Below are 26,271 nucleotides of genomic sequence, written 5' to 3'. Positions count from 1 at the left end.
GGCACATTGAATGAGAGAATCAGACTACCTGATGTGGAATCTTGCCTCTGCCATCTACTGGCTGTTTGTCCTTGGGCAAGTTATTTAACATTCTCTGTGCCTTAGTTTCCCCAGCCATAAAAATAAGGATAAAGGCATGAGAATATTAGGGAAATTAAATGAGATAAAGAATGCAAGCAGCTTAACAGTTCTTGAGGTTGAGAATATGGTAGAGCAATTAATAAATTGTAGCTATAATTTTATTTCTGTCAAACGCTTAATACCTCTGTATACAGACAGAACTAACTACATTCTAGCTTCACTGGAAACAACAAAATCCTAAAGTCTCTCTTGTGTGAAATCAAATCATCCCAGCATTTAGACACCATATATACATAAGGAAAAAATAATCATGCATAAAGGGCTGCTCAGATTTGAAGTTAAAAGATAAAAGGAATTGTGTTAGAAATTATTTGAGAAAACCATGAAACATATCAGTAAAAATGCCATTTTACAAACTCCAAAAGAGAAGAAAGGACAAATTCTGGGATTGATGATATTCCTCTGGGACTGTATGATTGGCCTAACAGATAAAGGAAAAGAAAGAGAAGAAATATTTTAAGATTGCAGAAGGCTTCTAATTCTATTTTATATGGCATAGTCATTAAACTGGGATAATGTGATCTATGCCCACTAAGTTTTACAGTTTCGAATTAAAAAAATTGCAATCAATGCTTCAGTTTACTCTGCTCTTGACCCTTATCGTCCCAAGTTTGGTGCCATTTAATACTTCTATTATCAGCCTTCAAAGGGGAATAGAAAATAGTATTCATTAATTATGAGTGGCTAAAAGATAAGGTCAAATAGAAATCAACACACAAGAGAAACATCTGAAACTATCAGAAGAAAAATGAAACCACACAAATACAAGACAAAGGTAAACAGCTCCTGTGTCAGTATAGCACAATGAGAATATTCATTCCAGCACAAGTTAACTGGAAAACTGCTCTATGGTACAGTGACTGAGCAAGAATGGGTTCTGGGACATATTCACTTTCAGGCTTCTGAATTTTGTCTGTGATGGTGAAAACAAAAGTGATCACTACCATTTATTACTGAGCACCTACTATGTGCCAAGGATCATATTCAGCATTTCACATTAATGAATTTATCAACTTCTCCTAACGGTGTTATATAGAGTTGCCAGCTATAGTCCATAAAAATAGAGTACCCAGTTAAATTTGAATTTCAAATAAACTAATAATTTTTTATTATAAGTGTGCCCCAAGCAATATTGAGAAATACACCAAAAAACATTTGCTGTTTATTTGAAATTTAACTGTGAGTCCTGTATTTTATCTGGCAACTCTAACACCATGAAATAGGTATTAATATCCTCGTTTCGCTGGTCAAAAAACTGAGATTCACAGAACCTAAGTCATTTGCCCAAGTCTGCATAGCTATCAGTTAACATATCTGGGTTCAAAATCTCTAGCAACAAAGCCTACATTCATAACCAGTACAGTGCATTTTCTCTGTCATTATGTTCCCTCCTATATATGAATGCTCATCCCTCCATCCTCCCGTTGACATTCTAGCTGACCTTCAAAGTCCAATTTGTAGACTATATACCTTGTGAATCCTTCTTAAACTTTTCCCACTAAGAATATTCCCATAACTTTATTTAAATCTCCATTCCAGCCATTAAAACAGTTTTACTTCTATTATAGCAGGTTACATACAGGTCCCTGTAGTGGACAATCTTCTATGTACATTTCTCTTTTCTAACATCCCCTCTATTTCCTTTTGGGGCAGTGTCTTTCCCTTACCATATGTAGTTTAGATGGGAGGAGAAATTAAGTGGTCCTACAATCCTATTATAATAGCTGAAGGGAGAAGTTTCCTTCTGTCCTATCCTTTCTTTCATTACCACCTACCCAGCCAAGGGAAAGGTATATGGCCAATAAGACTGGTCTCTCCCAAGTCTTCAAAACGTTAGCCAAATAATGCAAAACTAAGACAAACTGTAAGGGTTCATTTATTCCAGATAATCAAATAATTCATTTCTTGGTTTCTGTTCCTTTTCCAAGGCTGGTTCCATGCATAGGCTTTCCATCTATATCCTCCAGATTTAAATTCTTTCTTTGCTTGGATTAAATAATTAGTTTCAGTTGTTTATAACCAAAGAACCCTGACTGATTTCTCTTTGAACATGACTGTAAGCTCCCTAAAGTCCATGTATAAAAGAGTTCTACACCATTGCAGTCCCAACGAGTTATCTCCCAAATAAATATTTGTTTGTACATAGTAGGAACTCAGAAATGTTTGTAAACCCAAAGGGGGATATATTAATTGAAATTGTTCAGGGCTGATAGCATAGAAGATCAACAAGACTTATTTTTTTTCTTTTTGTACTTCACAGCCAGTCTGAGTGAGCTTTTAGAAAGCACTTTGAGAATTGCGATTATTAACTTTGTAAAAAGTAGATGGATCACATAATAGGCCTCAATATTACTAAAATGGCCATGATGCTTCTAACATCTATGACTCACTACAAGTAAGTTTGAGAGCCCTTTTATAATCTCCCAACAGAGAGCTATGATGCATTAGTGTTAGTATACTAAAAATAAAAAGATGTAACTGATGTCATATCTATCCTGCAGAATAGTTTTAAATACACATATTAAAAAACAGGTTTTTAATTATAATTAAATATAATTTTTGTTTTAATTCAGTGCTAGAGAATTGGCTTTACTTATATTTTCTGCCATTAGCCAATGCAAGTAGGGTTCACTATCTATGATAAAATTATGGATAAACATAGTGATGTTTTTAAGGTGAGATCAGTGACTTGACATATGCTAAATTATCTCACACTGACATTACACCGTTAGAAAATACTTTAACATTTCTTTAAATTTTTATTACATTACAAGATGTCAAGTAAACACTGACTGACTCTACCTGGGCCAGACATGAACAAAATACTCTGGGTGCTGTATATTCAAAGAGGCAGTAATTGAAATAAGATGGTTTCTAACAACAAAATGGGTAGGATGGTAAAAAAACTGAATACCACATCATTGAAGGAAGCATTGACGAAACTAGGAAATGTTTCAGCTGGCAAATAGCTAAGATGAGTTTTTAAAGGAACATCATTTAAAGGAATTAGATTTAGTCTGTGTAACTTCAGAAAGCAAACCTATATCCAGTGGATAGAATAGATTTCAACAAACAGCAAATAATCATTTAGCAAACCTTTCTCTGAATAAAGCATGGGGTTAGTGGAGATGGAGAATACAAAGATAAACTGAATACAGTTCCTGCCTTTCAGGAGACCTATGAAATCTAAAAAACATGTGGACTTTGATTAAGCTTCTGAATTCTGTGGAAGTACTGGAAAGTGGGAGACCGATTCTGACCAGTGAGATCTAGGAAGGCTTTTAAGAAGATGTGGAATTGGGTTACATTTTGAGGAATGAGAAGGTCTAAGTAGACATTTACTAAGGGAAGGAGCATTTCCAAAAGTGGGAGGAGCTTATTTGAGAAATAGCAAAGAACCATATATGGTTAAAGTAGAATAAGGCAGAATGGGGTACAAAAGATAGGCCAGCAAAGACAGGGAAAGGTTAAACTGCAGAGGGCTTGAAAAACTGGACTCACAAGGTTGTGATTTCTTCTGGACAGCCATAAAGATCATTAAGTAGAGGAGGGATAATATTAATAGTCTCTTTGGAGGAAAACTTTGGGATGGTCCAGAAAAATAATTAAAGAAAGCTTTGGAATACAATTCTCCAACATCCAAATCCCTTCCACTGGGCCCTCCAGAATTCTCCTCCCATCATCAGTCTTTCCTCAGATTGTTCTCTTTATCTTCTTGCTCATATGAAAGCCTGGCTTTTCCAGAGGTCACTGCTTCCCCCTGTGGCTCCTTCCTATGGTACTATTTTTCTCCTACAGTCCTGACACCAATGGGCCTGGAAAGGAAGAGGTATCTTCCTTGAGTCTTAATAGCACCTTCAGACCCTGGTCCTCCCTATTCCCTAAACATCTCCAGTCTTGAATCTCAGGTTGCTATATCACTTTCAATCCTTCATCATTGAAGGATTCCCTGCTGCCTCCAGGACATGCTCCCTCACTTCTGGGTGAGGTCAAGTCCTGGCTTATTATCCCTCTTCTAAACACTATTCAATTCCTTGACAGTTTCAACCTCTATATGAATGATCTTTCCCAAACCCTGGCCTCTCACTCCCTGAGAATTCTTTCCTTCAATGATCTTGCCCTCCACCCTATTACAGCCACTCATTTCATACCCTAGTGTAGACCTTGTCATTATTACTAACAGCAAACCCCTCCATAATATCAGTGCCAGGCATTCCACTCACTCTCTTACAACCACCTCTTAACTTTCTAGCTCTTTTCCCTACACTGAACCTGACACCCTTCCAAAGCTCTGGAACCTCCAACCAATTCTATCGACTTCCCACTGCCCCTCATTCCCTTATTGACTTCACTTCCCTCTTTACCAAGCTTGAATCACATAACCAATTGTCATCATTCCCTTTCATGCACCTTCGATTCTCTCTCTTTTCCTAATTCCTTGGCAAAATCACAACCCCGACTATATGTAACTGTCCATCTATTCTATGTCTTCAAGCTTGTACCTAAACAAAGTTAAAGAAAAACACACAACCATGATGACCTGTCCTACTTTAATTTCATGACCATGAATCTCGAATAGCCCTTTAATGTGGGTTGGCAGGCAATCATATTTCCCCTGTCCATATCACCTATCTTCATACCATCTCCCTCTCCCTCCATCTCTGAACAAGACTTGATTCTCATTCTCAGTGATGACCTTGCTTCCCACATTACAGATAAAACTGATACAGTAGGAAAGAACTTTTTAGACCCTCATCACACTGCCAACAGCCACATACACTCTCCCTTCCCATCTGTTATCACAGATAAATTATTCATAATTCTATTGTGCATAGCTCTCATCTCTCACTGACACCCACATCATGAATTCTCCCCTCTCCTGAACATCATAAATTATCTGCTGGAGATGTGCTATTTTGAAAAAAACAAAATGCTCTCTTGACTTTACTTCTTCTCCAGTCAGGGCCTTATTTCTTCACTAGCCTTCACAGCAAAATTGCTTTTAAAAAGTTGTCTGTATTCACAATATCTAATTCATATCCCTCCATTTTCTCTTAAACCCACTTTAATCAGTGATTCATCCCCACCACTTCACCAAAACTTTTCTTATCAAAATCACCATTGATCGCCACTTTACTAAAATCAATGGCCAACCCTTAGCTCTCATCTTACTTGACTTTCAGCAACATTTAACCTATATAATCACTCCTCTCTTCTTGGTAAACTTTCTTTACTTCCAAAACATGTAATTTCTAGTTTCTTGACATCCTTGACAGTCATTCTTTCTTGGTCTTCATTCTCTCCTACCTTTACTATTGGAGTCACCCAGATTCTAGCCCTTAGTCTTCTCCCCTTCTCCATCTTTACTTCTTCCTTCTGTCACCTCTTTTCATCACATGGCTTTAAAGACCATTTATATGTCAACAATAGTTGATTTTATATCTCCTTCCCAGACCAATCTCTCAAACTCCAGACATGTTTATTCTACCACCCACATGATCTCACTAGTTCTCGATATTATCATGTCCACAATCGGATTTCTGATCTTGACCCTAATTCTTCCTTAAAACTGACTGAATCTGCTTCCCCTGCAGCCTTCTCCATCTCAGTTGATACCAATCCAACTTACTCCGGCCGAAAACCTTACAGCCATCCTTAGCTCTCTTTTCTCTCTTACGCCACATCCAATCCACTTGGAAATCCTGATGGCCCAACTTTAAAATATTCCCAGAATCTAAATTCTCACTACCATTTCTGCCACCCCTAGTTAAAGCTACCATCATTGCTTTCACCAGACTGTTATGATGGTCTCCTATCTGACCTTTCTCCTTTCACCCTCTCCATCTATCATGTATTCTCACATAGTTGCCAATGTGGTTCTCTTAAAATATAAGTCACATCAGGGTGCCTGGGTGGCTCAGTCAGTTAAGCATCCTGCTCTTGATTTTGACTCAGGTCATGATCTCAGGGTCCTGGGATGAAGACCTGCATCAGGCTCTGTACTCAGTGGGGAATCTGCTTGAGGATTCTCTCTTCCTCTTCCTCTGCCCCTCCCCCCACCTGCTCACACACTCTCGTGCTCTCTCCCTCTCATAAATAAATTTTGAAAAAAAAATAAGTCAGATCATGGGAATCTTCTGCTCAAAAACCCACAAGAACTCCATTTTGCAAAGAGTTCTAAGTCCTTATAATGGCCTGCAAGGCCCTGCTTTATCTGACCTATCTAGGCTGGTGTTTCCCCCTCACTCCAGGCTCAGGGGTCTCTGTGCTGTTCCTCAAACTGCCAGACTCATTCCTCATTCACCAATGTATTCCAAATACTTGAAGAGTGCCTGGTAACCTAATAGGTCTCCAATAAATATTTGTTGAAAGAAAGTCAGGTAGAACAATTAAAAAGCTATTGTAATTTGTCAACAATATCCCAATAAAGCTGGGAAAATGTACAATGAAGCTATTGTAATAGTCTGAAAAACAGCTAATGAAGATTCAGTTCAATCCTACCCTGCAAATATTTATTGAAAGGACAAAGATAAATATCCAGAATCCCTGCCCTTGAAGACCTTATGGTGGAGAGATAGGTAACTTCAAAATGTTAAAAGATAATGGAACAAAACCAAGGCATCCTAGAGAGAACAGCATGAACAAAGGTTGGGAGACATGAAATAGCATCATGTGATGGAGAACTGAAAGCAAGTCAGTCTGATTAGATGTGATGGTGTGGTTGATATGACTATTTGGCTAGACTACAATCCCCAGTTACTCAATGAACACTAATCTAGGTGTTGCTGTAAGGTGTTTTGTAGATATAATTAAAGTCCATAATCAGTTGCTTTCAATAAGAAAGATTATTCTAAATAATCCGGGCAGGACTGATTCAGTTGACAGAGCTGAGGCTTCTCTGAAGAAATTCCTCCTATAGACAGCAGCTTCACCTGTGCCCAAAAGTTCCAGCATGCCATTGATGATGGTCTGCTTTATGGATTTCAGATTTGCCTACACAGCCTTCCCAATTATGGAAGCCAATTTCTTGCAATAAATCTCTAAATATCCATCTTCTACTGGTTCTGCTTTTCTGGTTGAACTAGGAGTGATATCCTAGAATATAAAGCTTAAGGCAGAAGGGGGCAAAAATGAAGGATGAGAGGCAGTAGAGCTAGATCAGGGAAGGCATTTGTTTTTAACACGCTCAGAGGTTTGAACTTTACCTCAAAATCGGTAGGATCAACAAGGTGAATGACATGATTAGGGGCAGAGATGAATGATTCTGGATTTGATATAAAGGATGTATTGAGACAGGAAGCAAGGGGAAGAGAGAGATACTGGTGGTAGGGAAACCATCCAAGTTCCCTGTGAGAGAAGCAAGAGGAGAACCAAGAAAGAAGGCCATCATGGAAACCAGGGAACAGTGTTTTGGGGAAGAAGTGGTGGTCCACCCTGATCTCGTGCATCAGAAGAGATTGCCACACAGCATTCTGTGATAAAAGTTGGTCACGAAGGGCCTCAAGACAGCTGTGACAGAGTGGAGAATCTAGAAACCAGATTGTATTAGGTTCAAGAGTGGCTGGGAAGTGAGAGAGAAGAGAAAACAAGAGTAGATTATTCTTTTAGAGGAGGAACCATGGCAGAAGAGAGAAAAGGTCAGTGTCAAATGAAAATGATTAGAATGGGAGAAGCTTAAGCCTTCTTAAGTCAAAAGCAAGGGAGGGGAAAAGACAACAATGAGGGTACACATTCTCCTGAGTGAGGCTCAAGAGAAGAAGGGTGGCCAAGGCCACAGGTGAAGGCTTGGTCAAGGACAGTGGGAGGAACTTCACTTTCTGAAAACCGGAGGAAAGAGAAGTAGGATGAAAGTAAGCAGAGATAAATTTGGAGATGGAGGGTAAGGAATCTGAAGTAATTCACACCCAATGGCCCTGGGGTACCTCAGTGAAGTTAGGAAACAAGGTTATCAGTTGAGAGAGAGAGATGGTGTGACATATCTAGATATGGAGGCTTGGCTTTTGTTGGGGCTAGGTGGCCACCTGCTAGGACATAACACAGAGGAATCAAGATCAGGTCACAGTTACATTAAAGGACTTCTGAACTGCCTCACAATTCAATGTTTCTGTGAATCAGACGGGCAGAAATGTTGCCTTATTCACTTTTTCTCAACCCAAAACAATGCATGGCATACAGAAGGCACTCAATAAATTCACTGAATGAACAAATGAATGAATGAATGAATGCTTAGATGAGCTTCTCATCCAAACAAGCAAATAAAACCTTTTAGTTGAAATTACCTATTTTAATATAGACTCATTTTAAGAAATCACAGATGTTCTCCAGAGCCTTGAAACTTAATACAACTCCAGTCTTCTCTCCTAATCTCCAGACAATATAGCCAAGGCAAGTCAGATAACGCAGGCCTCAAAGTGGGCATTTTTAGCCTGAATTTTTCCCTGGACTATCTTAGAACAAATTATCAAGAAAATGGCCAAATCTCTATTTTATTGTATTATACAATAAGCTTTTTTGAACTGAGTAAGAGTTTACTCACTCAGATTTTCATTTAGATTCCACCATTGTAGGTAGAATGTAGTCTTAACCTTTTCTGACACATTGAGCTCTTTCTCTTCTTTTTGGTCTTGGTGACATTTACCACTGACCAAAGGTAAAAGAGAGGAGAAAACAAGACTCTTTAAAAAGGAGAGTTAAAAAAAATAAACATAAAAAATAAAAAGGTAAGTTTAACTCGAATAAAAAAATAATGCAGGCAACATTAGGTTGCTGCTAAAATGGGTTTTTGTGGAATATTTTCCATGCATTACCTGGGTGGAAGACTTTGGTTTTCCCATTAGTGATTCCAGAAGAACTTGCCTCCATTTTTATTGACCTTCTGCCTGGTGGAAGTGAGGAATGCCTGACCACGGGCAGGCGACGTGACCCTGGACGGCTTGCCACACTTCGCCGTTGATGGATTTGCAAACGCTTTTCAGCCCCATGAATAGATAAACTTAAACCTGGAATGAGAAATAGCACATTATTAAAGAAGTCAGTTCTGAATGGTTAAAATGCCAAATTATTTTCTGGCATGAAATACAGACAGCATAAGTAATTATGGTTCAAATTCTTAAGGGATGCTAATGACACTGGAATTCTGATACTAATTGATTTTCACATTGCATTATTCACTGAACATTATTTCATTCAAAAGTGGACATTCTCAGTTCTCATGACGAGAGTTTCATGAATGGAGATCCAATAAAGTCAAATAATAAAATTCTATGGACCCTGGGAAACAATATGAGGTTTCAAAGCAGGGGAGGGTGGGTGGAGGGGGTAACAGGGCGATGGGTATTAAGGAGGGCACGTGTTGTGATGAGCACTGGGTGTTATACTTAACTAATGAATCACTGAACACTACATCAAAAACTAGTTATGTACTATACAGTGGCTAACTGAACATAATAATAGTCTGTTTCTTAGTTTGTCTTTTTCTTTTGCTCATTTGTTTTGTTTCTTAAATTCCACATGAGTGCAATCACAGGGTATTTTACTTTCTCTGACTTATTTCATTTAGCATTATACTCTCTAGCTCCATCCATGTTGTTGCAAATGGCAAGATTTCATATTTTTATGGCTGAATAATATTCCATTGTATATACATATCATATCTTCTTTATCCATTCATCAGCTGATGGACACTTGGGCTGCTTCCATAATTTGGCTATTATAAATAATGCTGCAATAAACACAGGGATGCATGAATCCCTTTGAATTAATGTTTTTGTATTTTTTGGGTAAATATCCAGAAGTGTGATTACTGGATCATAGGGTAGTTACATTTTTAACTTTTTGAGAAACCCTCATACTGTTTTCCACAGTGGCTGCACCAGTTTGCATTCCCACCAACAGGGCAAAAGGGTTCCCATATCTCTACATCCCCACCAACACTTGTTTCTTGTGTCGATTTAAGCCATTCTGACAAGTGTGAGATAATATCTCATTATAGTTTTGATTTGCATTTCCCTGATGATGAGTGATGTTGAGGATTTTTCCATGTGTCTGTTTCTTTGGAGAAATGTCTGTTCATGTCTTCTGCCCATTTTTAATTGAATTATTTGTGGGTTTTTAGGTGTTGAGTTTTTAAATATATTTTGGATAGTAACCCTTCATCAGATATGTCATTTTCAAATATCTTCTCCCATTCAGCATGTTGCCTTTTAGTTTTGTTGATTGTTTCCTTTACTATGCAGAAACATTTTATTTTGATGTAGTCCCAATAGTTTATATTTGCTTTTATTTATATAGTGCCCTTCTTTTAAGTTTTTACAGACTTTGTTTTAAAGTCTATTTTGTCTGGTTTAGGTATTACTACTCCAGCTTTCTTTTGACACCCATCTGCATGATAAATGTTTCTCCATCCCCTCAATTTCCATCTGCAGGTGTCTTTAGGTCTGAAATGAGTCTCTTGTAGGAAGCATATAGATGGGTCTTATTTTTTATCCACTGTCACCCTGTGACTTTTGATTAGAGCATTTGGTCCATTTACATTCAAGGTAATTATTGATGGATATGTGTTAATTACCATTTTGTTGCTTGTTTTGTGATTGTTTTTGTAGTTTTTCTCAGATCCTTCTCTTCCTTTCATGGCTTGCTAGTTTTTAGTGATATGCTTGGGTTCCTTTTTCTTTATTCTTTACATATCTATTTGTGGGTTTTGATTTGTGGTTACCATTAGGTTTGTAGATTAACATCTTCTGCATATGGCAGTCTATATAAAGTTGATGGTCACTTAAGTTCAAACCCATTCTTTACTCCTTTCCATGTTTTAGTTACATAGTGTCGTATTTTACATCTTTTTATTTTATGGATCCCTTGACTGATTTTTTACAGAAATACTTATTTTTACTGCTTTCGTGTTTCCTACTTTTCATACTCTCATTTATGGTCTTTCCTTTCCACTCAAAGAGTTCACTTTCTCATTTCTTGTAGGGCTGGTTTAGTGGTCATGAACTCCTTTAGTTTGCGTCTGTGAAACTCTTTCTCCTATTCTGAATGATAGCCTTGCTGGATAGAATATTCTTGGCTATAGATTTTTCTCTCTCAGCACTTTGAATACATCGTGCCACCGACTTCTGGCTTGCAAAGTTTCTGCTGAAAAATCTATGGATAGCCAGCCTTATGGGGACTCCCTTATATGTAACTGACTTCTTTCCCTTTGTTGCTTTTAAAATTTTTTCTCACTACTTTTTACCATTTTGATTACTATGTGTCTTGATGTGCACCACCTTTGGTTGATTTTGTTGGGGGATTTCTGTACCTTCTGGATCTGGATAGGTTTCCCTTCCCAGATTAGGGAAGTTTTCACAGCTATTATTTCTTCAAATAAAGTTTATGTCCCCTTTCCTCTCTCTTTGCCTTCTGGGATCCCTATAATGCAATGTTATTATGTTTGATGGAGTCACTGAGTTCCCTAAGTCTATTCTCATTTTGCATAATTTTCTCTCAGTTTTTCAGCTTTATTACTTTCCATTACTCTGTCTTCTAGTTCATTAATTCATTCCTCTGTTTCTTCCAGCCTATTTATTACATCAAGTTTATTTTTAATTTCACTTACTGTTCTACATCTCTGACTGGTTCTTTTTAATGTTTTCTATCTCTTTGTTAAGGGTCTCACTGCTGTTCTCCATTCTTTTCTCAAGTCCAGTGAGTATCTTTATGATCATTAAATTCTCTCTCAGGCATGTTACTTATATCTGTTTCACTTAGGTCTCTTGCTGTGGTTTTGTCCTGTTCCTTCATTTGTAATATATTCCTCTGTCTCCTCATTTTGTCTAGCCCTCTGTCTGTTTCTGTGTGTTTGGGAACTCAGCTACATCTCTTGCTCTTGAAAGAAGTGGGCCAGCTGTGCACTTTTAACTAGGTAGTGCTGGTCCTCCTCTACAGGGGATACACAGCCTTAGCAGAGACCTGGGCTAGCCTGACCACTCCGCAAAGCACCCGCAGGTGAGAGATGCATTCTTAACAAAGTGCCCACATCTTCCACAGGGGGTTGGGAGACAGAGTGTTGGCAAGGTCTCTGTGGGTCTTCTCAGGGAGAGGATCTGCAGCACCAGGACTGAGGCAGGACTGGCTGGAGGGGCAGGGCGCAGTATAAGCAAGTTAGGTAGGGATTGCTAGTGCCCCGCTGGTTCCCACAGGTGGCCGTGTTTATGATGAGGGGTAGAGGAGGGAAATGGCATCTGCCAGCTCCTTTGTTCCTGGAAAAGTCTCTCAGTGAACTCTGAGATTAGTAACTAACTTTCCTTCCTGTAAGCTCCAGGTGCCTTTCAAACTGCTGCTTCCAAGCTGCATCCTCACAGGCTGTCTGCTGTGCTGTCTCTTTAAGGGTAGGGGCTCAGCTTCCTACTGCCTTCTGGGCTCTGAGAGCTGAGCCAGCTGATTTTTAAAGCTCCAAGCTTTAAGTCCTGCTGATTGTAAGTACTCCTGAAATTCAGTCCGATTCTCAGAGCCAAATGCTATGGGGATTTCTCTTCCCCTTATAGGCTCCCCAGTGTGCTAGTCTGTTTCTCACTCCTCTCTGTACCTGTAGCTAACCTCCCTCCAGCAGTTAGATCCACAGGGTTTAGGTTCCCACCAAGTCCTGGCCTCTCCTACCCTGTTCAATGTGGCCTCTTCTCTACATTCAGTGTGGAGTTTGTTTGGCCAGTCTTTGGGTCCTTTTCTGGGCTGTTTGTTTTGAAGCAAGTATTATCTAGTTGTATCTGTGAGCTGAGGTGAATTTAGGGTCCTTCTAATCTACCATCTTCCCTAGGAGTCCCCAAGCAACTTTTAACTCAAAAAAAAAAAAAAAAATCAAGCAATGTTTCCCATGAGATTCATGAATAGACCAGAGTTGAAGACTGAACTCAGATTTATGCCTCTGATAATCTCAGAATTATGTACCTTTTTAGAGCTATTTTATCCAGGAAAAATTCCAAACATACCAAATGCAAAAAGATTAGTTTAATAAATTCCATGTACCCATCACTTAGCTTCAACAAATATCAAGATTTGTCCATAAAGCTGGGGAGAGAAAAAGATTTTGCTAATCTTGTTTCATCATATTCCACTCCCTTTGTTGTTGATTTGATTTTTAGGTGCTAGAGTAATTTAAAGCAAACTCTAGACATCATGTCAATCTCATCAAAAACAATATTGATTGTATTGACTTACACTGATTCTATCAATATGGACTAAATCTACTGGTACATATGAACGATATAAAAATTCTAGATATTTTAAAATAATAAAATTATTAATAATCAAAAGATTTTTTAAAAGAATACTCACTGGTCATCATTAGAGGTTGCTAGAACACCAATTCATTACTCAGAAAATTGATAAAGGGAAAGAAGCAAACATTTATCCCTGCCTTTCCTTTACTAGCCATATTTCAAGATAACCAAATAGTTTATAAGATAAAGTTTTTACTACAGATTTCCAACTAATAAATTACTGATGGAAAAGAGAATTGGAAAGTAATTTTAGAAGCCTCAGTGAAATATGAAAGATGAGTTTTGTCTAAAGAAGCACTAGGAGGACAGAGCTAGAATTCAAACTCATGGAAGACTAAATCCAGATCTTTATTTTTTTTTAAGATTTTATTTATTTATTTGACAGAGAGAGAGAGAGACAGCCAGTGAGAGAGGGAACACAAGCAGGGAGAGTGGGAGAGGAAGAAGCAGGCTCCCAGAGGAGCAGGGAGCCCAATGTGGGGCTTGATCCCAAAACCCTGGGATCATGCCCTGAGCCAAAGGCAGATGCTTAATGACTGAGCTACCCAGGCACCCCTAAATCCAAATCTTAAAAAAAAAAAAAAAAAAAAAAAGCCAAGGAAACGTGTTAGCCTTATTTAATGCCAACAAGCCTGGGGAACATGGTCAGGAATTATGCCATCTGATGGAGCAAAGTTGAGCTTTACCAAATTGCAGAATTTTTTGAGAAGAATATCTTGAAATTTGAAGGTAGAAATTTAGAGTTGGAAGTTACCTTAGTGGTTGGCTAATTAATTTGGTGCCTTATATAGATGAGGAAACTGAGCCTGGCAGGGAGAAACAATCAGTCTACTTATTATCAGTACTGGAAGGTCAGCAAGAAGTCTATTAAAAACCTAGAAATGAGGGAAGCAAAAGCCTGCTCAGAAATAAAGTATAAATCAGCAATCATGGGTCATGTCAGAGGTATAAAGAGTTATCTCAAATTTCCCCAAAGGGGTAAAATGATGTGACCTGGGCCAAACTGTAAATTCTAACAAATGAGGTTTGGTCAGCCAAGCCTAACAACAACAACAACAACAGCAACAAAACTTGTAACAAACAAACATAGTGAGTTTGTGCCCATCCAGACGACAGCCTAAAAGTTCAAGTGTTCCAAAAGCCAGACAGTCCTGAGACACAATTTTACTCTCTTTTATTCACTTAACTGCCCTTGCTCTAACAGCATTCACCAATCTTCAGATTAGGATTTGGTTTCCATTGCAGGGAGAGAGTAATCATACTAATGTTCTCATCTACCCAGCAACCAAGGTTCTCAGTGTGGGCTAACAAATCGGCATCCTGAATTTCTTTCTACACTTATATCTTCTCATGATTGCTTAGAATGAATCCGCCCACAGACCTGGTTTCTAAGCCCACAGTGCTATGAGCCTGAGACTTGTTCTTGGGAAATTCACCCAGGTAAGGCTGTGTGACCCCTTGGGATTCTACCTGGCAGCCTTCCCCTCACAATGCATGCCCCGCTCTGATGCTCAGGTGCCTGGGCAAGTGTCAGCCTTTTACTCCTAGGTGTTTCTCTGTGGGTGGAACTAACACAAGAGCATCAACCTGGTATTCTTCCACTCTGTAATGCTCCCTACCATGGTTATATGTTCCATATTTCCAGAGAGATGCAAAACGAATTATCTGTAGACCCACCAAGACTCCAGAAGAATGTAGACAAATTTCCAGGTGACAGATTAAAGGGCTAGGAGATGTTTTAAGTCAACATTGGACAGTACATGCAGTCTGAGTCTGCAACCATGGAACAAACCACTCCTGAAAAAAAACATTTCTCCTTGCCCCTTTTGCAGAGAATTATAAGGCTAAAGGAACCAGGACTATGACTCAGTGGGGCACTTCTAGCTCTTATAAAACTCCTTTCAAGGAAGTACAAAATGTTATAAATGACGATAAAAATTACACTGTGGAAATAAGCGGCATAGGTACTTGAAATTTTTGAATTCCATATTTAAAAATATAATAATGTAGATCATGGGGGAAAATGTCAAAAAAAAAAAAAAAAAACCTCATGAGTATTGCCAGGAGAGGATGGATATGGGGAAGATGGGTATGTTACAAGGGAACTGGGGAGGAATCCTTACTGCCTCAGCAAATTCATATAGTCCTCCAGAAATTAAGATTTCTAAGAGGTACAGATAAAGGACCTGGCTCATCAGAGCTCTCTTCACACAATGGCTAAGTCCATGGGGGAGAGAGAGATGTAAATAAATAGCACATAAGACATCAAATATACTCCAGAAATGAAAAGTTAACATTTATTGAAGACTCAGCAGTTGCATCCTCAGAAATGAACTATCAGTCAATAAACTGCATTGTCCAATTTGTTCTTAATTACTTTGGGAAAAAATGTTGATGCTGATCATCTATTAAATGCCAGGCACTGTGCTAAATATTGATCATTACACCATTAATGCTTCACCCCAATCCTACAAGACAGAGAACTCGTATCTACATTTTACAGATAGGAAACCTGAGGCTCAAGAGGTAAAGTTATCTGTCCAATGTCACACAAGTGAGTAACTGAAATTTTAACCCTCATCTTTTCCACTATAGCATGCAGCCTGATGAATTTAATTAATTATATGCCAATACATAGGCTGGTTTTTTTTGTGTTTTTGTTTTTCAGAGAGGGAGGGGGAGGGGCTCTAAGGAAGGGAGAGGGATAGACTTTTAAGATTTTATTTATTTGAGAGAGAGAGAGAGAAAGCAGGAGCTGGGGGGGAGGGGCAGAGGGAGAGGGAGAAGCAGACTCCCTGCTGAGGATGGAGCCCAAAGCAGGACCTGATCCCAGGACCCTGGGATCATGACTGGAGCTGAAGGCAGCCGTTTACTGACTGAGCCACCCAGGTGCCTGGAGAGATAGACTCCTAAGCAGGCTCCACGCCTAGTGTAGAGCCTGATGTGGGGCTTGATCTCACAACCCTGAGATCATGACCTGAGCTGAAATCAAGAGTTGGATGCCTAACTGACTGAGCCACCCAGGTGCCCCTATATAGGCTGTTTTAAGTCTATAGCAGTTCTAAATAATTTAACAAGGCAGGGTTAGAAGGTATGGTATGCTGACACCCCTTTGACCCAAATTCTTATGAAACCATCTCTTCTCCTTCTTTTCCATCCATTTTGAAATGTCTTCCTGGTTTTTGACCAGCTATCAAAATACTGCAGTAAGAACCACTACTCTCATATTCTCATTCATCTGTCAGTACATGGCTGTCCCATTTCTCCAAGTAGTTCAAGAGTCTCTAGGGACAAGGATCTTATCGTGTACTTCTCAGATTCCTTTCTCAGCTCTGAACAAAGTACACTCCATACAAAGATGTGGGATGACAATCTGCCTTCAGTTCCTTCTCCCTCTGCATGTTGCATTCAACGTGGTGCAAAGACTCTTCGGGAAAAGGCAGAGCAGAGTCAAGAGCCAGCCAAGGAAGTGACACTGAGTATGTTGACCTGTGCAACAAATTTTTAATTTCATGCTTCCTGTTTCACTATATATTCATCTTTCCTAGACTCCTTAAGGCCTGAAACTTGGCTGCTTTCCTCAGCTTCAGCAGACAGCTTCCTCCCCAGTGCAGCTGAGAAGATGGAGCCCAGGCAATGTCAAGTTTCTAATCTTACCACCTTTCTACCTCAAAATATCTTTCAAAAAAAGTATCTTTTTCTCTCGAGACCTATCATCTACCTTACTTGATAAAAGACCTGCAGGCAGAGTGTTGAGAAACACATACCTTTAGGGATGAAGAGAGCAAGCATAGTAGGTGTTAAAATGTGAGTGCTGGAGTCAGGGTTTCTGGGTTCAATTCTTGGCCATACCATTTTCTACCCATTTTACCTAGTACAAGTTATTTAATCTTTTGCGCCTCAGTTTAATCACCTGTAAAATGGGGACAATAACAGTTTCTACCCTACAGAGTCAAGAGAATGAGTTAATACCTACAAAGTGCTTAGGGCGGTTCTCGGCACACAGCAGGTGCTCAATGCAAGGCAGGGGTCATCATTACCTTCTAACATACCAATGACTTCCCTGCACTTTTCACTCTCACTCCTTAGGCCCTAGAATTTAATGCCATTGCCTCTGTTCATCTGTTTTTAAACTTTTCCTTTGGTTTCCATGATATTCACGCTTCTCACCACTCCCTCTCCTAACTGGAAACTCTCTTCTTTCTTCCCAAAGGTGGGGGTATTAGTTTTCTTGGGCTACCATAACTGATTACCATAGCTTTGGTGGCTTGAAACAACAGAAATTTATTATTTCCCTGTTCTGGAGGCTTGAAGTCTGAAGTCAAGGTGTTAGGAGGACTGTGATTCCTCCAGAAGCTCTGGAGGTGACATTTTCTCCTTGCTTCTCTCAGCCTCTCATGGGTTCTAGCACTCCTTGGTATTTCTTGCCTTGTGACCATATCACTCCAATGTCTGTCTCCATAGTTTCATCACCTCCTATCTCCCTCTGCCTTTCTCTTTTAAGGACATGCATGACGGCACTTAGGAGCCACCTGCAATACAGGATTATCTCTTCATCTTAAGGTCCTTAATCACTAAGGACCCTAATCACATCTATAAATTCTTTCCAAATAAGGTCATCTCCACAAGCTCTGCAGATTAGAACACGAATGTATACTTGGGACTATTATCACTCTACCACAGGCAGAGGTGTTTCCCAAGGTTTTGATTTTGTTCTTCTCTTTCTCTCTATCCTCTCCCCAAGCAATCTGCCAGATTCCACATCTCCAGCTATTGTCTTCATGAGGTCATTCCCAAAGTCACTCTTGCTCTGTCTCCCAAATTTCAAGCCCATATTTCCTACTTGGCCTGAATCTTCTCCTAAGAAAGTCAATGAGTCCACAGAAACACAAAAAATGTTTAATATTTTGATAAGAGAAAACAAGCTCAGATTTCTCTTAAGTACCTCACATTTTCCCTAAAATCCTATCTAAAATGTGAGTATTTTTCTCAATAAAATAAAATTCGCTGGTGCTCTTTCTCTCTGGCTCACTTCCAAGGTGCACTAGCTCTGGCTGCATTGCGCAGAAGTACACCCATGTAAAAGCGATTTGCTTTCATCTAAATGTCACTCCTGTGATTCAGAAGAGCTCTGTGCCACGGGAACATCTGCAGTTCTGTCGATGTTTTACAACTTGCAGCCAGAGCGTCTCTGTGTTGCATCACTCTCCTTGTCATTTCTTAGATAAATTACTTTTCAAACCACCGAAAACCTATGTTTTGAATGTCACTACCATGAGCAAAACATAAAACTCACCTATTCCTTATTAAGAAAGAAATTTGTGCAAGGGTGTGTTTATTTCTAGTTTTCTCTTATTCTCAGATTTAACTACAAAGTAGAGAATGAATCTGTCACTTCCTTTTCCCAAAACACTTATGAGAACAGAGGTGAAAATTCTCCTGGCTGCTTCTCAGGCTTAGAATTGCTTTCCAAAACTTCTGGAGCTTTCCTAATGTCCTCTTTTATTTGGTTCAAATTCATTTTACAAAATATTTATAAAATAGGCTGATACCCTCCCATATTCTAGGAAGGAAGAAGACTCAAACACATAGATTACACAAAGCCAAGGGTGTACCCCAATTATTATTAGCGTAGGTATAATCCCATTTCAGTGGGCAGAATTTGTGCAACCTCAGATGAACTCAGGTGGACCCACAGCAAACGTTCTGAGGAGCTCTGAGTATCAGAAATGATGGGTAACTGAATGTGGGTACATTCCAGGGAGCAGTCACAGATGCTGAGATGTAACCCATATGAGACCCTTCTGGAGGCCTGAAGATGGTGAACTGTTTAGTCTTAGTAGACCTAATGAGAGGATTTGCTACAATCCAACCTTCCTCCATCACACCAGGTCCTTGAATGCATCACGTCTCCTGTTTGGTCTCCCTGCATTGTAGCAGGCTATTTGATGGTTTAACATCAATATGTTATACCAATCCAGCAATACCAACACATGAAAACACATCAAAACTGCCAAGTCACTGTTATTTGTAATTTTTTGTGACAGTTGTCTATCTAAAGCCACATGAACTTAGCATTCAAGCACTTTGGAAAAAGACCAAAATGCTGAGGATTAGATATAATATTACCTAGATTTAGCTTTTGGCTCAATGTCTACGTAAAGAATTTACAGAATCTGAAAGGATGGGAGCCTATAATAATGTATAACCAGCCTTACTAAGTTCAGATAAAGTGCTGGAGATAAATTACCAGAGTTTCTCTCCTTCAAACCCATCTCTAGATTCTATATACCTTTTTTGTAACTTCTTTCTTTCCTGTGCCTGAGGCTGATTTAGAGTTTCCATTTTTCCCCCCTCTGCTACAGAATTCTACCAGAAGCACTTCATTTCAGGAAACCAGAATTATTGTCCCCAGTTCATATCTTCTCTCTGCCGTGTGGCCCATCAGTACTTCCCAGTAGGGAGGGAAAGTATGTTCCCTGCTCTGCTGATTTTGGACTTGGTCATCATGACTTGCTTCAGTCAATGGCATGTTACTGGACATAATGAAAGCAGAGACATGAAATGTGCTTGCATAGTTTGCCTGAGTTATTTACGCCCTGCTCCCTCACTACTTCAGCACTTCTGAGGGGCATCTACAAGATCTACTCCTATTGGATGGCACCTTTTCCATGGCTCTCTTTCTGCTGGGCTCTAATGTTATCCTCTTTACAAATAGTTAAGCCCCTACTCTTCCTAGATCCTGAGTGCTTCACTACCTCTTAATTTCCTTACTACAATCCCTCCTATGCAGCATAAGAATCACCTTCATTAGTCTGTTCATTTGTGAGAATTCTGTTTTCTCCTGAACCTTGGTTATCGGAGACTTGGAAATCCATCCCTTTCAGTTTTAACACTTAAAGGTTCTACATACTCAAAAGTCAACAACATCACTGAGAACTTTCTTGGAAGGTTCTCAAAAACTTCATGTGGGCTATCCTTCACCTTTATTCCCCATTTTCTCGTTTTGTAACATTTTTATCATCTTTTTCTTCTTCACTACTCTGAAGGCTAATCTAAACTCTGGATTTCTCACTTCACCTCATCCTGCAATATTTAACTTATCCTAAGTCTTTACTGAACTTAGCATTGAGAAAATGGCTATGGAATTCTTGTAATCCCATGAAAGTTTAAGGGTTTTCCTGGTGTTCTGTGGCCATAGACACAATGTATTCCATCCCCCCCCCCCAGCCAAAACACACACAGATATAAAACTTCTAACAGGAAACTTGTCATAGATCATACTTAAGGATGTAAACAAGATGGAAGTAGGCAATTACGAGAGTACGGTTTAAAATTAACACCTTGGGAAAGAGCTCTTTTTGAGACGTTCAGTTGTCTATTGATTGATCCATGGAACAAACATTTGTTAAGAGATCACTCTGCTAAGCACCGAGGATTCGAGGATTCAGAGATTAAAGGATAAAGTCCTTATACTCGCAGAGCTCAGAGTCTGACAGAGAAGGCATACCCCAGTCCTAAAGAAGCAAAGAGCTAGGGCATCCAATGCCATCTGGAGAAAGATATCAACACTTCATAGATTTAAAAAAAGATCAGGTCATTTTGTCTTTCCTTAAGCAGCCAGTGAAAAGGCATTTCTGGTTTTTCTAAAACAAATTGAATTATTTGGCATTTTTCATAATAGAGTGGTGTGGTCAAATGTTATCACACCCCAGTACATACAGTTGGGGGTAGGCAACAAAAATAACCAAGAGACTAGGGTGTCTATTTCACATGGTAAAACACACACATTGTGAAAATGTAAACACTGCCATTCCTAAATTTCAGTGCAACCACTTATTAAGTGGTATCTCCAAGTGAACAACTTAAATAGCGTAAGAACATTATTTCTTAAGATCCTCGGACTCAACTTTAACTTATTTTGGCAATCAATAAAATGCTTCTATAAGTGAAACAAAATGGTTTATTACCAGTAACATCAAATGACAAGCACTAACCCCCTAAAAGGAACAGTGCTAATTATATAAGATTTTGGTCATTTAGTCAAGTGACCAAAAATTTAGTTAAAAAGAATTTTTTACAAAATAACTTATTTCTACTGACAATGACTGAGCTCTACACCCTCCTAGGCCCAATGACAGAAACAAGGAGGTTGAAGGCAGAGTCTGTGATCTTGCAAGGAAAGAAAGTATGCAGAAGTAACTCCAACAGAAGGAAGAGGTGAAAGGGCCACAAGGGAGGTATGGTTCAGACTATGTACACTCGAAGCACACTCCTCCTATAAAGAGCCGCATAGTAAATAGCTTTGGCTTTGTGAGCCATATGATCTCTGTTGCAGTTACTCAACTCTGCTGGTGTAGCCCCAAAACAGCCATTGGCAATTTACAAATAAAGGAATGTGGCTGGGTTCCAATAAAATTTTACTTTTAAAACCAAGCAGCGGGTCAGATTTGGACCATGGGCTGTAGTTTTCCCCACCCAGAGTTCTGGGGAAGGCTATCAGGAAAGGCTTCATGAAGAGGGCAGTACATGGTGTCACTAAGTCTAGACTGCTGGGTAAGTTTCTAATAGGCAAAGATGGAGGGAAAGAGCATTCCTGGCAACAAGGGCACAAGGGTATGAAAGATCAGAGTGAATTCATGGAAGGAAGAGGAGTCTAGTTTCAAGCATGTTTAAGCCATGTAAACAGTAGTTTGGGAGTGGATTCTTTTGGGTTTTCCATATAGAGTATCATGTCATCTGCAAAGAGAGACAGTTTGACTTCTTCTCTGCCAATTTGGATACCTTTTATCCCTTTTTGTTGTCTGATTGCTGTTGCAAGGACTTCTAGTACTATGTTGAATAATAATGGCGAGAGTGGGCATCCTTATCGTGTTCCTGATCTTAAGGGAAAGGCTTCCAGCTTTTCCCCATTGAGAATGATATTTGCTGTAGTCTTTTCATAGATGGTTTTTATGAGATTGAGGAATGTACCCTCTATCCCTACACTCTGAAGGGTTTTAATCAGGAAAGGATGCTGTATTTTGTCAAATGCTTCTTCTGCATCTGTTGAGATGATCATATGGTTCTTGACTCTTTTCTTGTTGATATGATGTATCACACTGACCGATTTGCGAATGTTGAACCACCCTTGCATCCCAGGGATGAATCCCACTTGGTCATGATGGATAATCCTTTTAATGTACTGTTGGATTCTATTAGCCAGGATCTTGTTGAGAATTTGGCGTCCATATTACTATTAGAAGTTACAGAGCAATTCAGTAATGTGGCGAGATACAAAAATCAATGCTCAGAATTCAGGTGAAATTCTATACACGAATAATGAGATTGAAGAAAGAGAAATTAGGGAATCCATCCCATTTACAATAGCACCAAAAATCATACGTTATCTTGGAATTAACTTAACCAGAAACGTAACGGATCTATATTCCAGAAACTACAAATCACTCTTGAAAGACATTGAAGACACAAGGAGATGGAAAAATATTCCATGCTCATGGATCGGAAGAATTAACATAGTTAAAATGTCCATGCTACCCAGAGCAATCTACACTTTCAATGCTATCCTAATCAAAATACCAATGACATTTTTCAAAGAACTGGAACAAATAGCCCTTAAATTTGTATGGAACCAGAAAAGGCCCCAAATCGCTAAGGAATTGTTGAAAAGGAAAAACAAAGCTGGGGGCATCACAATGCCAGATTTCAAGCTGTACCACAAAGCTGTGATCACAAAGACAGCATGGTACTGGCACAAAAACAGACACATAGACCAATGGAACAGAATAGAGAAATCAGAAATGGACCCTCGGCTCTTTGGGCAACTAATTTTTGACAAAGCAGGAAAAAAACATCCAGTGGAAAAAAGACAGTCTCTTCAATAAATGGTGCTAGGAAAATTGGACAGCTACATGCAAAAGAATGAAACTTGACCACTCTCTCACACCATACACAAAGATAAACTCTAAATGGATGAAAGACCTCGATGTGAGACAGGAATCCATCAAAATCCTAGAGGAGAGCATAGGCAGCAACCTCTACGACATCGGCCACAGCAACCTTTTTCATGACACATCTCCAAAGGCAAGAGAAAAAAGATAAAATGAACTTGTGGGACTTCATCAAGATAAAAAGCTTCTGCACAGCCAAGGAAACAGTCAAAAAAACTAAGAGGCAGCCCACGGAATGGGAGAAGATATTTGCAAATGATACTACAGATAAAAGACTGGTATCCAAGATCTACAAAGAACTTCTCAAACTTAATACGTGAGAAACAAATAAACAAATCATAAAATGGGCAGAAGATACGAACAGACACTTTTCCAATGAAGACATACAAATGGCTAACAGACACATGAAAAAATGTTCAAAATGATTAGCCATCAGGGAAATTCAAATCAAAACCACACTAAGACACTACCTTATGCCAGTTAGAATGGCAAAAACTGACAAGGCAAGAAAGAACAATTGTTGGAGAGGATGTGGAGAAAGGGGATCCCTCCTACATTGTTGGTGGGAATGCAAGTTGGTACGGCCACTCTGGAAAACAGTGTGGCGGTCCCTTAAAAAGTTAAAAATTGAGCTACCCTATGATCCAGCCATTGCACTAAGGGGTATTTACCCCAAAGATACAGACGTAGTGAAGAGAAGGGCCATATGCACCCCAGTGTTCTTAGCAGCTCTCTGTCCACAATAGCTAAATCGTGGAAGGAGCCGAGATGACCTTCAACAGATGACTGGATTAAGAAGCTGTGGTCCATATATACAATGGAATATTACTCAGCTATCAAAAAGAACAATTTCTCAACATTTGCTGCAACATGGACGGCACTGGAGGAGATAATGCTAAGTGAAATAAGGCAAGCAGAGAAAGACAATTATCATATGGTTTCTCTCATCTATGGAACATAAGAACTAGGAAGATCAGTAGGAGAAGAAAGGGATAAAGAAAGGGGGGGTAATCAGAGGGAGGAGTGAAGCATGAGAGACTATGGACTCTGAGAAACAAACTTAGGGCTTCAGAGGGGAGGGGGATGGGGAAATGGGATAGGCTGGTGATGGGTAGTAAGCATATTGCATGGTGCACTGGGTGTTATACGCAACTAATGAATCATCAAAGTTTACATCAAAAACCAGGGATGTACTGTTTGGTGACTAACATAATATAATAAAAAAATATTTTAAAAATAAACAAACAAACATTCCCTGGAGGATCAAATATTTTAAATATGAGATGTATAGAAGCATAGACAAAAAGACAACTTGGAAGTAAAAATAATCTAGGTTAACTGCATGATTTTTGTAAATAAGATTAGAGTGCTCTAGGAAAAGGATGTTTCTTGTTTACTAGTAAATTATTTAAAAAACCTGAATTAGAGACCAAACCTAACTCTAAGTCCAGTTTGTTTATTCTTTTCCATAATGCCATGCTGTGTCTTTTCATCTGTACTTACTTACTAAAGTATTCTACTCCAGTAAAAAAGTAATTAAATATTTTGGAAATTAAAAAAAAAAAAGACGTGAACAGTAACACTGGCTGTTTAGACTGAAAGTAATGATAAGAACTAACTTTTGTATGGAATTTTAAAATTTTTAGGCAATTTGTCCAGAGCCTTGAATGCCAGACTAAGAGTACAATCTTCAGTTTAAGGACAGTGACAAATCACTGAAGATATGTGAGCAACGTTGGGAGGGTGCATCACCAGAGCAGGGATTTAAGAAGAGACTGCCTACTTCAACTGGGGGAAAAGATCAGGGTAAGGACCACAGGGGCCTGGATCAGAACAATGGCAGTAAGAATACAAACAGATTCAAGAGAGACTGAAAGTAGATTCTGTAAAATTTGATAAACTTTTTGAGGTTTAGGAGTGTGAGGAAAGACTCAAAATTAACTTTGGATCTGAAGATAGCAGCAGAAATAAAACAGATGGGATATTTGATAGGCAAGATGTTGGGTTAAGCTTTGGATATGCTAGGTCTCTGGCTCCCCCTGGAAAAATAACTCTTTTCCAAGGTATTAATTTTAAGCCATAGTCTTTGGATTTGGACATCCAAATAAAATGTTCACCCAACACTGCCAGAAATAGAGGTGTGGAGTTTGGAAATGTTTCTGGCTGGATTTCTTTGCCTAGAATTGCACTGAGGAGGCCAGTGAATGAGACAGATTAATGCTAAAGCTCTGAGAGATACCGTAATTTTTGTAGAAAAGAAATGAGATCTCAGATAAATCTTGAGGGAACTTCTAGAAGGGGAGTAACCAAAATAACAGCAACAATAGTTAGCATTTGTGGAGGGTTTTCTACGTGCCAAGCATCATTCTAAGAGTAACAAATATGTTAACTCATTTAATCATTGTGTCAAACATACATGAGGCATACACATTCTTTATTTCCATTTTACAGATGAGAAAATTGAGGTATAGAAATAGAAATAGTGTTTAACTTACCAAAGGTCGCACATAAGTCGCACAGCCAGGATTTGAACCCAGGCAGCCTGACTAGCCCACACGGCAATATTGCTCTCAGTAGGAGAAAGGAGTCAAGGGGACTGACTGCATGCAAAAGGAATGTCAAAGAAGTTGAGAACGGAGAAGACAAAGGTTTAAAGTGAACTGAGACAGAAACAGATGCCAAAACACAAAAAGCTGAAGAATAAGAAGATGGGCGGTAAACACAGGAAGTGCAGACAGTGAATCCAATACACTGAATTCAGGTCCTGTGGTAGGGAGAATAATGGCTTTCCTGGAATCTGTGAATATGATACCATACACACAGAAAAGATGACTTCGCCGATTTGATTAAGAACTTTGATATGGGGAGATTATTCTGGGTTATATGGGGAAACCCAATCTCATCATTAGGCCTTAAAAGCA

General features: G+C 39.1%; 1 protein-coding gene across 1 annotated transcript in view; it reads right to left on the bottom strand.

Annotated features, from left to right (window-relative positions):
- The window catches only part of ANO4 (anoctamin 4), a 310,379-nt gene that overhangs the window by 206,478 nt on the left and 77,630 nt on the right, over positions 1 to 26,271 (bottom strand). Inside the window, exon 2 of the mRNA XM_040637073.1 lies at positions 8,949 to 9,140. Coding sequence (XP_040493007.1) covers positions 8,949 to 9,140 — 192 coding nt within the window. The remainder of the gene's footprint in view (positions 1 to 8,948; positions 9,141 to 26,271) is intronic.

This window comes from Ursus maritimus, unplaced genomic scaffold (genome assembly GCF_017311325.1).
Source record: "Ursus maritimus isolate PB19 unplaced genomic scaffold, ASM1731132v1 scaffold_21, whole genome shotgun sequence".
NCBI classification, from domain to species: Eukaryota; Metazoa; Chordata; class Mammalia; order Carnivora; family Ursidae; genus Ursus; species Ursus maritimus.
Note: the sequence above shows the minus strand (reverse complement) of the source record. Positions and strands in the feature narration are given on the sequence as shown.